This window comes from Carcharodon carcharias, chromosome 14 (assembly GCF_017639515.1).
Source record: "Carcharodon carcharias isolate sCarCar2 chromosome 14, sCarCar2.pri, whole genome shotgun sequence".
Taxonomy (NCBI): Eukaryota; Metazoa; Chordata; class Chondrichthyes; order Lamniformes; family Lamnidae; genus Carcharodon; species Carcharodon carcharias.
In genome coordinates this window covers 121,906,226-121,919,950 of record NC_054480.1, presented here as the reverse complement: position 1 = coordinate 121,919,950, position 13,725 = coordinate 121,906,226, and the positions used below count along the sequence as shown (strand labels likewise).

General features: G+C 45.5%; 1 protein-coding gene across 1 annotated transcript in view; it reads left to right on the top strand.

Annotated features, from left to right (window-relative positions):
• Nucleotides 1-13,725, top strand: part of mast3b (microtubule associated serine/threonine kinase 3b) — a 224,362-nt gene that overhangs the window by 26,726 nt on the left and 183,911 nt on the right. The window contains exons 2-5 of the mRNA XM_041204551.1: nt 1,888-1,973; nt 7,657-7,726; nt 8,500-8,578; nt 9,081-9,244. Coding sequence (XP_041060485.1) covers nt 1,888-1,973; nt 7,657-7,726; nt 8,500-8,578; nt 9,081-9,244 — 399 coding nt within the window. The remainder of the gene's footprint in view (nt 1-1,887; nt 1,974-7,656; nt 7,727-8,499; nt 8,579-9,080; nt 9,245-13,725) is intronic.

Sequence of the window (13,725 nt, the reverse complement as noted above, 5' to 3'; positions counted from 1 at the left end):
TGATGTCAATGAGGGGCAGCATGTAGATGAGAAATAGGAGGGCGCTAAGAATAGAAGCTTGAGGGACTCCAGAGGAAACAGTGTGGGAGCAGGAAGAGAGGCTATCGCAAATGATTCTCTGGCTATGATTAGATAGATAAAAATGGAACCAGGTAAGAGCAGCCCCATCTAGCTACACAACAATGGAGGTGTTGGAGGAGGATGGTGTGGTCACCTGTGTCAAAGGCTGCAGACAGGTCGAGAAGCGACAAAGGAAGGTTTACCTTTGTCAAAGTCACATGGATGTCATAGAGTCATAGAGTTATACAGCACAGAAACAGGCCTTCCGGCCCATCATGTCCATGCTACTAACACCCATCTATTCTAATCCCATTTTCCAGCACTTGGTTCATAGCCTGTATGCTGTGGCATTTCATATGTTCATCTAAATACTTCTTAAATGGTGTGGGGATGTCATCTGTGTCTTTGATAAGACACAGTACTGTGCCAGGGTTGGAAAGCTGATTGGAGGGATTCAAACATGGAGTTCTGGGAAAGCTGGGAACAGATTTGGGATGTGACAACATGTGCAAAGACTTTGGAAACTGTCTCAACAATTAAGATTAGATTGGAGAGGTGGGTAAAGAAATACGGGAACAGGGTAGATAAATGTGAATGGGTCTATTTGCTCACACGGAGGGGAAAGACCAGCACAGACTAGGTGGGCGCCTTCAGTTGTCTTGGTCTTGAACTCTGGAATAGCCTCCCCACACCACTCCACCTCTCTACCACACTTTCCTCCAGGTAAGGGTTTGCAAGGCAATTGCCCAGAAGTGCACACTTCCTCTGGAAACTCGCGATGAGCTAGGAACAATCCAAAAATGCGGTTTAAATCGCAAACTTCGGATGGTTCGGCCAGAGTTACACCAATTGTTACTCAGAAAAAGTTAGAATTAAAACCTCTTCTAACTTCTGGGTAACTATTGTAAAGGCCCCCATGGGACTCCCCCTCCACACCCGATCACCACAACAACCCCCCACTCCTGACACCCTAATCTCCAAAGCCCCCCACCCCCAGTCTCCAATGTCCCTGCCGCCAACCTCTGAAACCCCCACCAACCCCCCTGATCTCCGACCCGCCCCAGCCCTTCCCCCTACACCGCCCTCCCCTGACTTCTAAGCCACCCCCACCCCCACCAAGACCTCACACACACACACACCCGCCCCCACCCCCACCTCCTCACTGGACCTCCAACCCTCCCTGCACTCCCTCGGACCTCCGGCACCACCTCCAAGACCTCTGACTGACACCCACCCCCCCACCACCCCCTATCCCCTTCCACTGGACCTCCGGCCCCACCCCCAAGACCTCTGAGCCCCCACCCCCCCCAAATCCTATCCACTTACCTTAGACACTTACTTTTGCCCTGGCTTGAGGATTTCACTGGCCCTGTAAAGGTAACTGCTTTATGGCAGCATGTGCCATAAAAACGGGGGCATGGCCTCCTTGAATCTGCTGGAGCTGCACTTTACTGGGGCCTGTGAGATGTCTTTCGATACAGGCTGTGAGCAGCTCCAGCGAACAGAAGGGTCAGTGTCATTTCCAAGGGCAGATAAGTATGTATTTATTTCTTCTAATTCCTGTGGGCCATCTCTTTCCGACACCGGTTGCAAGTTATGTCCCAATATCTCATCATGCGGCTTGAGGCCATGCTTTGCTTTATAATGCTCCTGTGAATCACCCTGGGATGTTTCATTATGTTAAAGGTGCTATAAAAATATATGTTTTTGTTGTTGTCCATGAATTTTTGCACACGCTCCTGCCCTGGTTTGCCAGCTTCTGCTCATGTGGGTGTTACTCCATTTTTAAGCTGTCTCAGACTGAATGTTATTTTCTTAATTTTTCAGCTGCCGCAGCAACAGGAAGAGCTTGGTGGTCAGCTCACCATCACCCAGTCTCTCTCGGCCACTCTCCCCACTCTCTGTGCCAACAGGTAAAAGAACGTTCAGATCCATTTCAAATCAATTCTTTGTTTCTTGCCAATGACTTGCAAATCTCGGAGGCGTGGGGTGGTTTAAAATGAAAATGGATATTCTGAAATCTTTCTGAAGATCTGTGTGATCAATATTGCAGCAACAAATACTCGTTAGCAATGCTGTCGATCCTGGCTCCCTGTGTGAATTTCACGCTGAAACTACAAACCTAGGGAATGACTATTGACACATGAGGCTGATTGCTGTAAATTTCAGACAATGTGAGACAGTGTTTATCCCAGTGAGTAACTGGTCACTGAGCTGTGCTGACCCAGTGCTCCTTTCTCAGGGATAGATTTTTGTTTTTACTGGAGCTAAACAGTGGCATGGCTTAACAAAATTTACCTAGGCTTCAATTCATAAGGGCAGGAATTCTGTAGGGCCAGTCAGGAACTGAGCCTCAGTTCACCCTATCCCTCATTAACAGGTTTTTTAAAAAATCATTGGTGGACATGCCACTGGCAAGGCTGACATTTATTGTCCATCCATAATTGTCCTTTGGAAGGGGATGGTAAAACACCTTCTTGAACTATTTGCAGTCCATGTGGTGTAGGTGTTGGAGAGGGGTTTCCAGGATTTTCCAGCAACAGTGAAGAGCAGCTATATAGTTCTAAGTCAGTAGAGTGTGTGTGACTTGGAGATGATGATAATCCCACAATATTGCTGCCCTTGCTCTTTCTCTTTCAAGAGGTTGCAGGTTTTGTGATATGGTGTGCATGAACCTTTAAGGGAACATGTCCTAAACTGCTGTCAATCATTACCCACCTGGACAGGATATGATGTATTAATCCCATGACATGGGCAGCCTGCAGGCAGCTGTGGTCGAGGTCAGACATGTGCCTCACAGCTTCTTAGTGAACATTATCTGTACATAGTCTTATCTTCAAGTAAAGAACCCACATAATTGCTTCAGCAATCCGTGTGTATGATTGGTACATCGTACCAATGAAGGATGTAACATGATGGCATGGTGGCAGCATGGTTTTGAAGATTTGACTGCAAAATATACAAGCTTCAACCCTTTGATTCCCAGCGAAAGAACTGGTGTGAAAGTGACACAACGATCAAAACTCACCATGTGCACAAGATTCTGCAGCTCTGTACAAATTCTACACACCGTACATCTGTTCTAAGAGCTTACCTTGCTCCAGCCAGCAGACATCGGGTCCCAGCAAGATAGTTCAAATTTGGGAGAACTTAATGAATTAAAATCTACCTGCTGCAAGGTTTAAGGAGGAATAGAATTTAAAAAGCAGACTCTGGAGAAGAATCCATTATTACTTCTGCTGGGAAAGTGAAAATACTGCAGATTAGGCTGGGAAGAAGACTCCATCCTGTAACAGCCAGAAGAAGCCTGCAAAGAGAAGTATTTTTCACTGCTTGCTTTCATTTTTGAAGTCTGCAGCCATTTTCCCACCTAAATCATTGCCATGTGGGCAGAGCTTAGAGTTAAACCAGGAAAAATCTGAAAGAGTCAACAGCACCACCATTGCTGTCAAGCAATAACCTATACTGCAACACAGAGCTAAATTAACTCTAAAAGAGCTGGAGGAAACCTAAAATGTTCCAGATAGCATTAAAACTCCTGCAAAAAGGTAAAAGGTGACCATTACATTTCCAACACTCAATTGGAAGGCAACTGACCCCCTATCTGAATTCACTTATTCTGATCTCCTGTCGAGCTGTTTTCTGAACCATGATATTTTCAAACCAGATAAACAACTCATTAAAATTAACAAAAACAGAAAATGCTGGAAAAACCCAGCAGGTCTAACAGCATTTGAGAAGAGAAAGACAGAGTTAACGTTTCGAGTCCATATGACCCTTCTTCAGAGTCTCCTAATTAAAATTAAAATTGCTATAGGCAATGAGGGCCTCTACAGTTAGGTCCATCCACTGACCATCTGAAAAATCCAGATAAAATATAGTCAACACCTGGAGATTAATTAGGAGTGAAGCTTAATGTCAGAGTATACCGTCTGGAACTCATGTCCTTTAAGCAACAGCCGACAGAGACCACTGACCAATTTATAAGTAGGTGCAAAGACATGGGGTGCGATTGCGATTTCACGGCAGCTGAATTATCTGACAGAATAATTGAGCTTGCGACAACATCTACCCTAATGGAAGTATCCCAAAAAGACATCTTGGACCAACCTGATGGTTACAGTGTGGAAACACTGCTACTAAGTGGACACAAATACAAAGACATACTAACGGGTAGATGGAGTCCATAGGTTATGTGTAGTTCATCTGCCATTGGCACAATAGCCAATGCAGGCAAGCCTAGTAAGCAATGCAGGTGATGTAGCCCCAGAAATTGCCCAGCTTTTAATGCTATTAGCAAGGCATGTGGCAACAGAGCACAATGGAAGTGTCAATGCAGAAAGCAAAGACCAAAATAAGTGGTTCAACATCATGAGAAGCCCCAAACAGATGCCAAAGAGGTACAGCATTCTAACCAACCAAGAGCATCAACATAATATCCACAAAATGTCTATCCAACCTATACATTCAGATGATGAGGATGATTAGGCCATGAGTACACAATGTGTGCCAACATTCAGCATGGTGAACATCAAAGAATGTATCAGCACAACGGTACCAACAGAAGCCTCTGCCACCATCTGGATTATAAGCCCTCCGATGAAGGGTCAGCATAATGTTTTTGCAAAACTGGATACCAGTGCAAGCATCCTTCCACTGCGTACAATGAAATGTATGTACCCACAGAGGTGGCAAATAATGATTCGACCAACCACTGCCAAACTCCCTGTGTGTAATAGCTTGGAGAATCAATCCCTGGGATCCAATACGCTCAAGTATGACTACAAAAACTCATCATGGTCACTCTGGATATTTTATGTCATGGTCACCACAGTTCCAATGATTTCTGGCCTACCAGCGTGCAAGAACCTGTCCATGGTCACTATCCATGGTATTGTCATGACAATGGTGAGGACAAGAGATCACAAGGACCCCCATAGGAAATCCTGTGCTCACACTTTCCCCTAACTCTACAACACAGATCATTAGCCAACAGGCTGCACGGCACCGTTGGAGCCGACTATGTATACCCATCCTGAATGTGCACACTTTATCTCACTGCGGAACCAACGCAGAATTACTGCTCAGCAGACAAGTGTGGACAACTGTCCCCAGTCATCGCTCATTGATACTCCCAGGAGTACATGGTGTATTAGTGAAAAATAGGGGAAGATGGAAGATGCCCACAACCAACATGCAGGCGATGAATTGCCCAACCTAAACATGAGACAGAAAGTTCGAATACAACATCCAATTGAATCTGGAATTTCTTTTTTACTCATTCGTGGAATGTGGGTGTCGCTGGCTAGGCCAGCATTTATTGCCCATCCCTAATTGCCCTCGGGAAGGTGGTGGTGAGCTGTGTCCTTGAACTGCTGAAGTTCGTGTGGTGTAGGTACACCCACAATGCTGCTGGGGAGGAAGTTCCAGAATTTTGACCCAGCGACAGTGAAGGAACAGCGATATATTTCCGAGTCAGGATGGTGTGTGGCTTGGAGGAGAACTTCGAGGTGATGGTGTTCCCATCCATCTGCTGCCCTTGTCCTTCTAGACAGTAGTGGTCGTGGGTTTGGAAGGTGTTGTCTAAGGAGCCTTGGTGAGTTTCTACAATGTATCTTGTAGATGGTACATACTGCTGTTACTGTGCATCGGGGGTGGAGGAAGTGAACGTTTGTGGATGTGGTGCCAATCAAGCAGACTGTTTTGTCCTGGATGGTATCCAGCTTCTTGAGTGTTGTTGGAGCTGCACTCATCCAGGCAAGTGGAGAGTATTCCATCACACTCCTGACTTGTGCCTGTAGATGGTGGACAGGCTTTGGGGAGTCAGGAAGTGAGTTACTCATCGCAGCATTCCTAGCCTCTGACCTGCTCTTGTAGCCACAGTATTTACATGGCTAAAACAAAAAATAAAAAATACCTGGAAAAACTCAGCAGGTCTGGCAGCATCGGCGGAGAAGAGCACAGTTGACAAAGTACTCTTCTCCGCTGATGCTGCCAGACCTGCTGAGCTTTTCCAGGTAGTTTTTATTTTTTGCTTTGGATTTCCAGCATCCGCGGTTTTTTTGTTTTTATTTTTTTTTTGTTTTTATATTTACATGGCTAGTCCAGTTCAGTTTCTGGTCAATGGTAACCCCCAAGGAGTTGATGGCGGGGGCGGGGGGGGTTCAGTGATGGTAATGCCATTGAACATTAAGGGGCAATGGTTGGATTCTCTCTTGTTGGAGATGGTCATTGCCTGGTACTTGTGTGGTGCAATGTTACTTGCCACTTGCCAGCCCAAGCCTGGATATTGTCCAGGTCTTGCTGCATTTGGACCTGGACTGCTTCAGTATCTGAGGAGTCACAAATGGTGCTGAACATTGTGCAAACATCAGCAAAACATCCCCACTTCTGATCTTATGATGGAAGGAAGGTCATTGATGAAGCAGCTGAAGATGGTTAGGGTGAGAACACTACCCTGAGGAACTCCTGCAGTGATGTCCTGGAGCTGAGATGACTGACCTCCAACAACCACAAACATTTTCCATTTTGCTATGTATGATTTCAACCAGTGGAGAGATTCCCCCCTGATTCCCATTGACTCTAGTTTTGCTAGGGCACCTTAATGCCATACTTGGACAAATGCTGCCTTGATGTCAAGGGCAGTCACTCTCACCTCAACTCGGGGGTTCAGCTCTTTTGTCCATGTTTGAACCAAGGCTGTAATGAGGTCAGGAGCTGAGTGACCCTGGCGGAACCCAAACTGAGCATCAGTGAGCAGGTTATTGCTAAACAAGTGCCGCTTGATAGCACTGTTGATGACTCCTTCCATGACTTTACTGATGATCGAGAGTAGACTGATGGGGTGGTAATTGGTCGGGTTGGATTTGTCCTGCTTTTTGTGTACAGGACATACCTGGGCAATTTTCCACATTGCCAGGTAGATGCCAGTGTTGTAGCTGTACTGGAACAGCTTGGCTAGGGGCGCGGCAAGTTCTGGAGCACAAGTATTCAGTACTATTGCCGGAATATTGTCAGGGCCCATAGCCTTTTCAGTATCCAGTGCCTTCAGCCGTTTCTTGATATCACATGGAGTTTATTGAATTGGCTGAAAACTGGCTTCTGTGACGCTGGGGACCTCTGGAGGAGTGTTTGATGGGGACAGTGTAGCGGGTACATTATTCTGTTTCTAACCCCGTACTGTACCTGCCTTGGGAGTGTTTGATGGGGACAGTGTAGAGGGAGCTTTAATCTGTATCTAACCCCATGCTAAACCTGCCCCGGGAGTGTTTGATGGGGACAGTGTGGAGGGAACTTTACTCTGTATCTAACCCTATGCTGTACCTGCCCTGGGAGTGTTTGATGGGGACAGTGTAGAGGGATCTTTAATCTGTATCTAACTCTGAGCTGCACCTGTCCTGGGAGTGTTTGATGGGGACAGTGTAGAGGGAGTTTTACTCTCCATCTAACCCCTTGCTGTACCTGCTCTGGGAGTGTTTGATGTGGACAACGTAGAGGGAACTATTCCCTTACTTATTTTTTGCAAATTAAATCCTATTGTTTACTTTGGATGTCACTTCCTAATTTCCCAACAATTTGTTTGTGATCTTTGTTTAGCTGGAAGTCCATTGGACAGTCCGAGGAATTCTTGCACCAGCACCGCTCCCAACTTCCCATTTGCTCGCAGGTAATGTAAATTTTTGGCACGCAGAGTCCATCCATTAAGTTGGAACACGGCAGTGTTCCAATGGTCCAGCAGGAAGAATATAGGAAATAGGGAAAATGAAAATTTCCACTCTCCTACTCGTCACCTTCCTGCACTCTCATTTCAGTCCTGCACACTCCCATTTCAGACATGACCCATTACCACCTAATCCAAGTCCAACTGATCAGTAAATATACCATTGGTTGTAAGGTGAACCTTGGATTTTATCGATTTGTAGTTAAGCTGAGGATCAGCCAGAATTGAGTTTTCCTTGACTTAGTCCATTGGATTGAGGCTCTTTCCTCTTGTTTTTGGTCCCTGTCTCACAGCTCTGACAGATCCTCCACCCGAACTGTTAGCCTGGATTCTTTCTTCCGGCACTGATAGGCCTCTGCTTCACATTGGGCTCCTTTCACTAACTCTGCATGTCAGTGGTAGCTGCATTACTGGGGCCTGCCCTGTGACAGCCCCAGGTTCCAAACCTGACCCCAGCCCTGAGCACTACCCCTGTCCAGCCACAGGCCCTGAACCTTGATCCCAGCCTTGATCCTTGACCTCCATGCCCTAACCCCTATTGCAGGCCCCTATTTCAGTTTATCTGAATGAGTAATTATGTTCTTTGATTGACGCGATCCCCTTTACTGGCACCTCCAGTTTGAGACCAACAACACACTGCCTGACTGGACTGAGATTGGCTGAGTTTGTGCGAGGATTTGGTTGAGCTGACACTTCAAATTCAAATTTCTTTTTCCCAGGGTGGATGGCCGTCGATGGTCTTTGGCCTCACTCCCATCATCAGGATATGGAACCAACACCCCCAGCTCCACCGTGTCAGTGAGTTGCTCATTTGGGAGCATTGGATTGCCTCACAATCCTCACCACTCTGGGCAGCTTCTTGTCCAGAGGTGGGGAGGAGGGATTGGGGAGGGAGGGGAGGGGGTAATGAAGAGGGGATGGGAGGTTGGTAGAGTGGTGAGGAGAGATGGGTATGAAACAGGAGGGGAGAATTGGGAGGGAGAGGGTGAGGTGGGAGAAAGGGTGTTGGAGAGGAGAAGGGGTAAAGGGAGGGTGGGGTTAATAGGAAGGGTTGGAAAAGGGAAATGTGGAGTTTGAGGTGGAAGGGCGGGGGAGTTCTGGCAAAAGCCAGCATGAGAGGGTGAGGGGGTGGTGTGTGGAGGGGTGGGTGAGGGTTGGGGGAAGACCTCTCCTTGTGTCTGTGTTGTTCCTTTTTGCTTTCCATATTTGTTTTCAACTCTAGCGTCAACATCTTTCAGTCTATCATTCAGTGAAATTTAAGTTTAACCATTTTTCTTTCTATGTTGATGATGTTTTCCAGTCCTCCTCCTCCTCCTCCTCTCAGGAACGTTTACATCAACTGCCATTCCAGCCCACACCAGATGAGCTTCGTTTCCTGTCCAAACATTTCCGCAGCACGGACAGTATTGCTGATGAGGAGGGACGCCATTCACCCACCATTAGGCCGCGATCTAGGAGTCTAAGGTAGGATGGTCAGCTGAAGCCTGTCAAAGTACACTGGAGAAGGAGGGAGAGACACTGACACTGAGTGTCGCAGTGACTGCAGTCCCAGCACTGCTCTATTGGAAGGTCAGAACAAAGCAAGAGAAACAAAGCACTTCTTAAAACTAGACCAGCCTCACACCCTTTCACAATTGGACACCCTGTGTTGCTTATGGAAATAATGAGCCCCAGACAAATATATCAGGAGCTCTGGATTCCAAAGACACTTCTCACACTTTCAGAGAGTGGACACAAAATGGGAAGTGAGCCATTTACCCCACTGTCTAATTATTCTATTCTTTATCAGGAGACAGGTTTCATGAAGTCTGCTCTGTGACCAGAATATGCTTTCTTAGCACTAAAGTAAGTAGAGCATTGCATATCCCATTAATGATCATCAGTATTAAACCACTGACAATCCTGTGGATCTGGTGTACTGAAACACTCAGCTCATTGAGGAGGTAACTGTTTACACTCTATCTCCGGGGCCATTATGTGTCCCAACAGCCATGATTTAAATCAAATATATATTTATTCTTTCATGGGATGTGGGTGTTACTGGCTGGGCCAGCATTTATTGCCCATCCCTAATTGTCCTTGAGAAGGTGGTGGTGAGCTGCCTTCTTGAACTACTGCAGTCCATTGGTACACCCACAGTGCTATTAGGGAGGGAGTTCCAGGATTTTGACACCAGCGATGTAGTTCCAAATCAGTATGGTGAATGGCTTGAAGGGGAACTCGCAGCTGGTGGTGTTCCCATGCGCCTACTGCCCTTGTCCTTCTGGATGGTACTGGCTGTGGGTTTGGAAGGTGCTGTTGAAGGAGCCTTGGTGAATTCCTGCAATGCATCATGTACTTGGTATACACTGCTGCTATTGTGCATCGGCCGTGGAGGGAATGAATGTTTGTGGAAGGGATGCCAATCAAGTGGGCTGCTTTGTCCTGGATAGTGCCAAGCTTCTTGAGTGTTGGACAGGCCTTGGGGAGCCAGGAGGTGAGTTACTCATCGCAGGATTCCTAGCCTGTGACCTGCTGTTGTAGCCACAGTATTTATATAGCTAGTCCAGTTCAGCTTCTGTCCAATGGTAACCCTCAGGATGTTGATAGTGAGGAATCTCATGATGGTAATGCCCCAAGGGGCGATGGTTAGATTCTCTCTTGTTGGAGATGGTCATTCCCTGGCACTTGTGTGGCATGAATGTTACTTGCCACTTATCAGCTCAAGCCTGGATATTGTCCAGGTCTTGCTGCATTTGGACATGAACTGCTGCAGTATCTGAGGAGTCGCGAATGGTGCTGAACATTGTACAATCATCAGCAAACATCTCCATTTCTGACCTTATGATGGAAGGAAGGTCATTGATGAAGCATGAGAGCTGAACCCCCGAGGTGAGGTGAGAGTGACTGCCCTTGACATCGAGACAGCATTTGACCGAGTGTGGCATCAAGGAACTCTAGCAAAACTGGAGTCAATGGGAATCAGGGGGAAACCTCTCCTCTGGTTGGAGTCATACCTAGCACAAATGAAGATGGTTGTGGTTGTTGGAGGTCAATCATCTCAGCTCCAGGACATCATTGTAGGAGTTCCTCAGGGTAGTGTCCTCAGCCCAACCATCTTCAGCTGCTTCATCAATGACCTTCCTTCCATCATAAGGCCAGAATTGGGGATGTTTGCTGATGATTGCACAATGTTCAGCACCATTTGCGACTCCTCAGATACTGAAGCAGTCCACGTCCAAATGTGGCAAGACCTGGACAATATCCCAAGGGATTTAGATTATTATCTGAAAAGGAAGAATGTGCAGGGTTACAGGGAGAAGGCAGGGGAATGACACTTGGGTGAATTACTCATTCAGATAGCCAGCACAGACACGATGGGCTGAATGGTCTCCTTCTGTGCTGTAACAATTCTGTGATGAACAATTGGCAAATGTGACACACTTATTCAAGAAAGGGTGTAAGGATATTCCTAGTAACCACAGACCGTTCAGTTTCACATCAGTGGTGGATAAGGTTTTAAAACAAGACTCTAGGAGGTTTGAATTAATTAAGGAGAACACAAGAAATAGGAGCAGGAGTAGACCAGACAGCCCATTGGGCCTACTCCACCATTCAACACGATCATGGCTGATCCTGGGCTTCAACTTCATTTTCCCGCCCACTCCCCATATCCCTTAATTCCCTGAGAGATCAAATATCTGTCTGTCTCAGCCTTAAATATATTCAATGATGGAGTATCCACAACTTCTGTGGTAGAGAATTCCAAAGATTCACAACCCATTGAGTGAAGTAATTTCTCCTTGTCTCAGTCCTAAATGACGGGTTCCTTATCCTGAGACTGTGCCCCCGTGTTTTAGATTCCCCGACCAGTGGAAACAATCTCTCCGTGTCTACACTATTAAACCCCTTCAGAATCTTGTACGTTTCAATGAGATCGCCTCTCATTCTTCCAAACTCCAGAGAATATAAACCCAATTTACTCAGCCTCTCATCACAGGACAACCCCCTCATCCCAGGGACCAATCTGGTGAGCTTGCGCCTCCAATGCAAGTATATCCTTTCTTAAATGTGGAGACCAAAACTGCACATAGTATTCCAGATGTGGTCTCACCAAAACCCTGTACAACTGGAGCAAGATTTCCATGTTCCTATACTCAATCCCCTTGCAATAAAAGTCAACATGCAATTTGCCTTCCTCCTTATTTGCTGCACCTGCATGCTAACTTTCTACGTTCCTTGTACGAGTGCACCCAAGTCTCTTTGAACGTCAACAATTATAAGTTTCTCCACCTTTTAAAAAATATTCTGCATTTCTATTTTTTTTTATTCATGGGATGTGGGCATTGCCAGCTAGGCCAGCATTTATTTCCCACCCCTAAATGCCCTTGTTTGGAGGGCATTTAAGAGTCAACCACATTGCTGTGGATCTGGAGTCACATGTAGGCCAGACCAGGTAAGGACAATAGATTTCATTTCCTAAAGGACAGATGGACTTTTACAAAAATCGAGAACGGTTCATGGTTATCTCAGACTTTTAATCCCAGATTTTTATTGAATTAAAATTTCACTATCTGCCATAGTGGGATTTGAACCCAGGTCTCCGGAGCATTACCCTGAGTCTCTGGAATACTAGTCCAGTGAAAATACCACTATGCCACCTTACGACCAAAATGAATAACCTCACACTTCCCTATGTTATACTGCATTTGCCATCTTGTTGCCCACTCACTTACCCTGTCTATATCCCTTGGCAGCCTCTCTGTATCCTCCCCTCAGTTTATCTCCCCATCTAGCTTGGTATCATCAGCAAACCTTGATACATTACTCTCTGTCTAGTCATCAAATGCATTAATATAGATTGTAAATAGCTGAGGCCCCAGCACTGATCCTTGTGGCAATCCACTAGTCACTCCTGCCAACTTGAAAAAAACCATTTATGCCACTCTCTATGTTTTCTATCCATTAACCAAACCTCTATCCATGTGAATATATTACCCATAACTCCATGAGCCCTTTTATTGTCTATTAACCTTTTGTGTGGCTCCTTATCGAATGCCTTTTGGAAATCCAGGTATACTATATCTACTGATTCCCCTTTGTCTACCCTACTAATTACATCATCAAAAAACACTAATAAATTTGTCAAACACAATTTCCTTTTAGTAAAAACCATGTTGCATTGTCCTAATCATATTACACTTTTCTAAGTGCGTTGTTAAGATTTCCTTAATCATCGATTCCAGCATTTTCCTATCAACTGAAGTTAGGTTAATTGGCCTGTAGTTCACTGTTTTCTCTCTCCCTCCTTTCTTGAAAAGTGATGTAACATTTGCCAACTTCCAATCTAAAGGGACCATTCCTGAATCTCAGGAATTTTGGAAAATCATTACTAATGCATCTGCTATCTCTGCAAATATCTATTTTAGAACCCTAGGATGTAGGCCATCAGGCCCTGTGGATTTGTTGGATTTTAGTCCCTTAAGTTTCTCCAATACTTTATCTCTGTTGATATTAATTTCCCTAATTTCTTCACTCTCTTAGCCTGTGCGTTACTGTTTTTCGTCTACTGTGAATGCAGGCAAAATATTTGTTCAATGTCTCTGCCATTTCCTCATTCCACTTGATAATTTCTCCTGTCTCTGCTTCTACCGGACCAATGTTTACTTTAACCACTCACTTCCTCTTTATATACTTTTAAAAGTTCTTACAATCTGTTTTTATATTCCTGGCTTGTTTACTCTCACATTCTATTTTTTCCCTTTTTATCAACATTTTGGTGGCCCTCTGCTGGTTTCTAAAACATTCGCAATCCTCAGACTTGCTACTGTTTTTTGCAACATTGTAAGCCTCCTTTTAATCAAATACTTACTGAGTGAGCCACAGATGGATCCATCTTGCTGAGTTTTAGTTCATCACTGGAATGTATTTTTATAGAGGAGCGTGCGAGAGGAGGACCCTGGGAC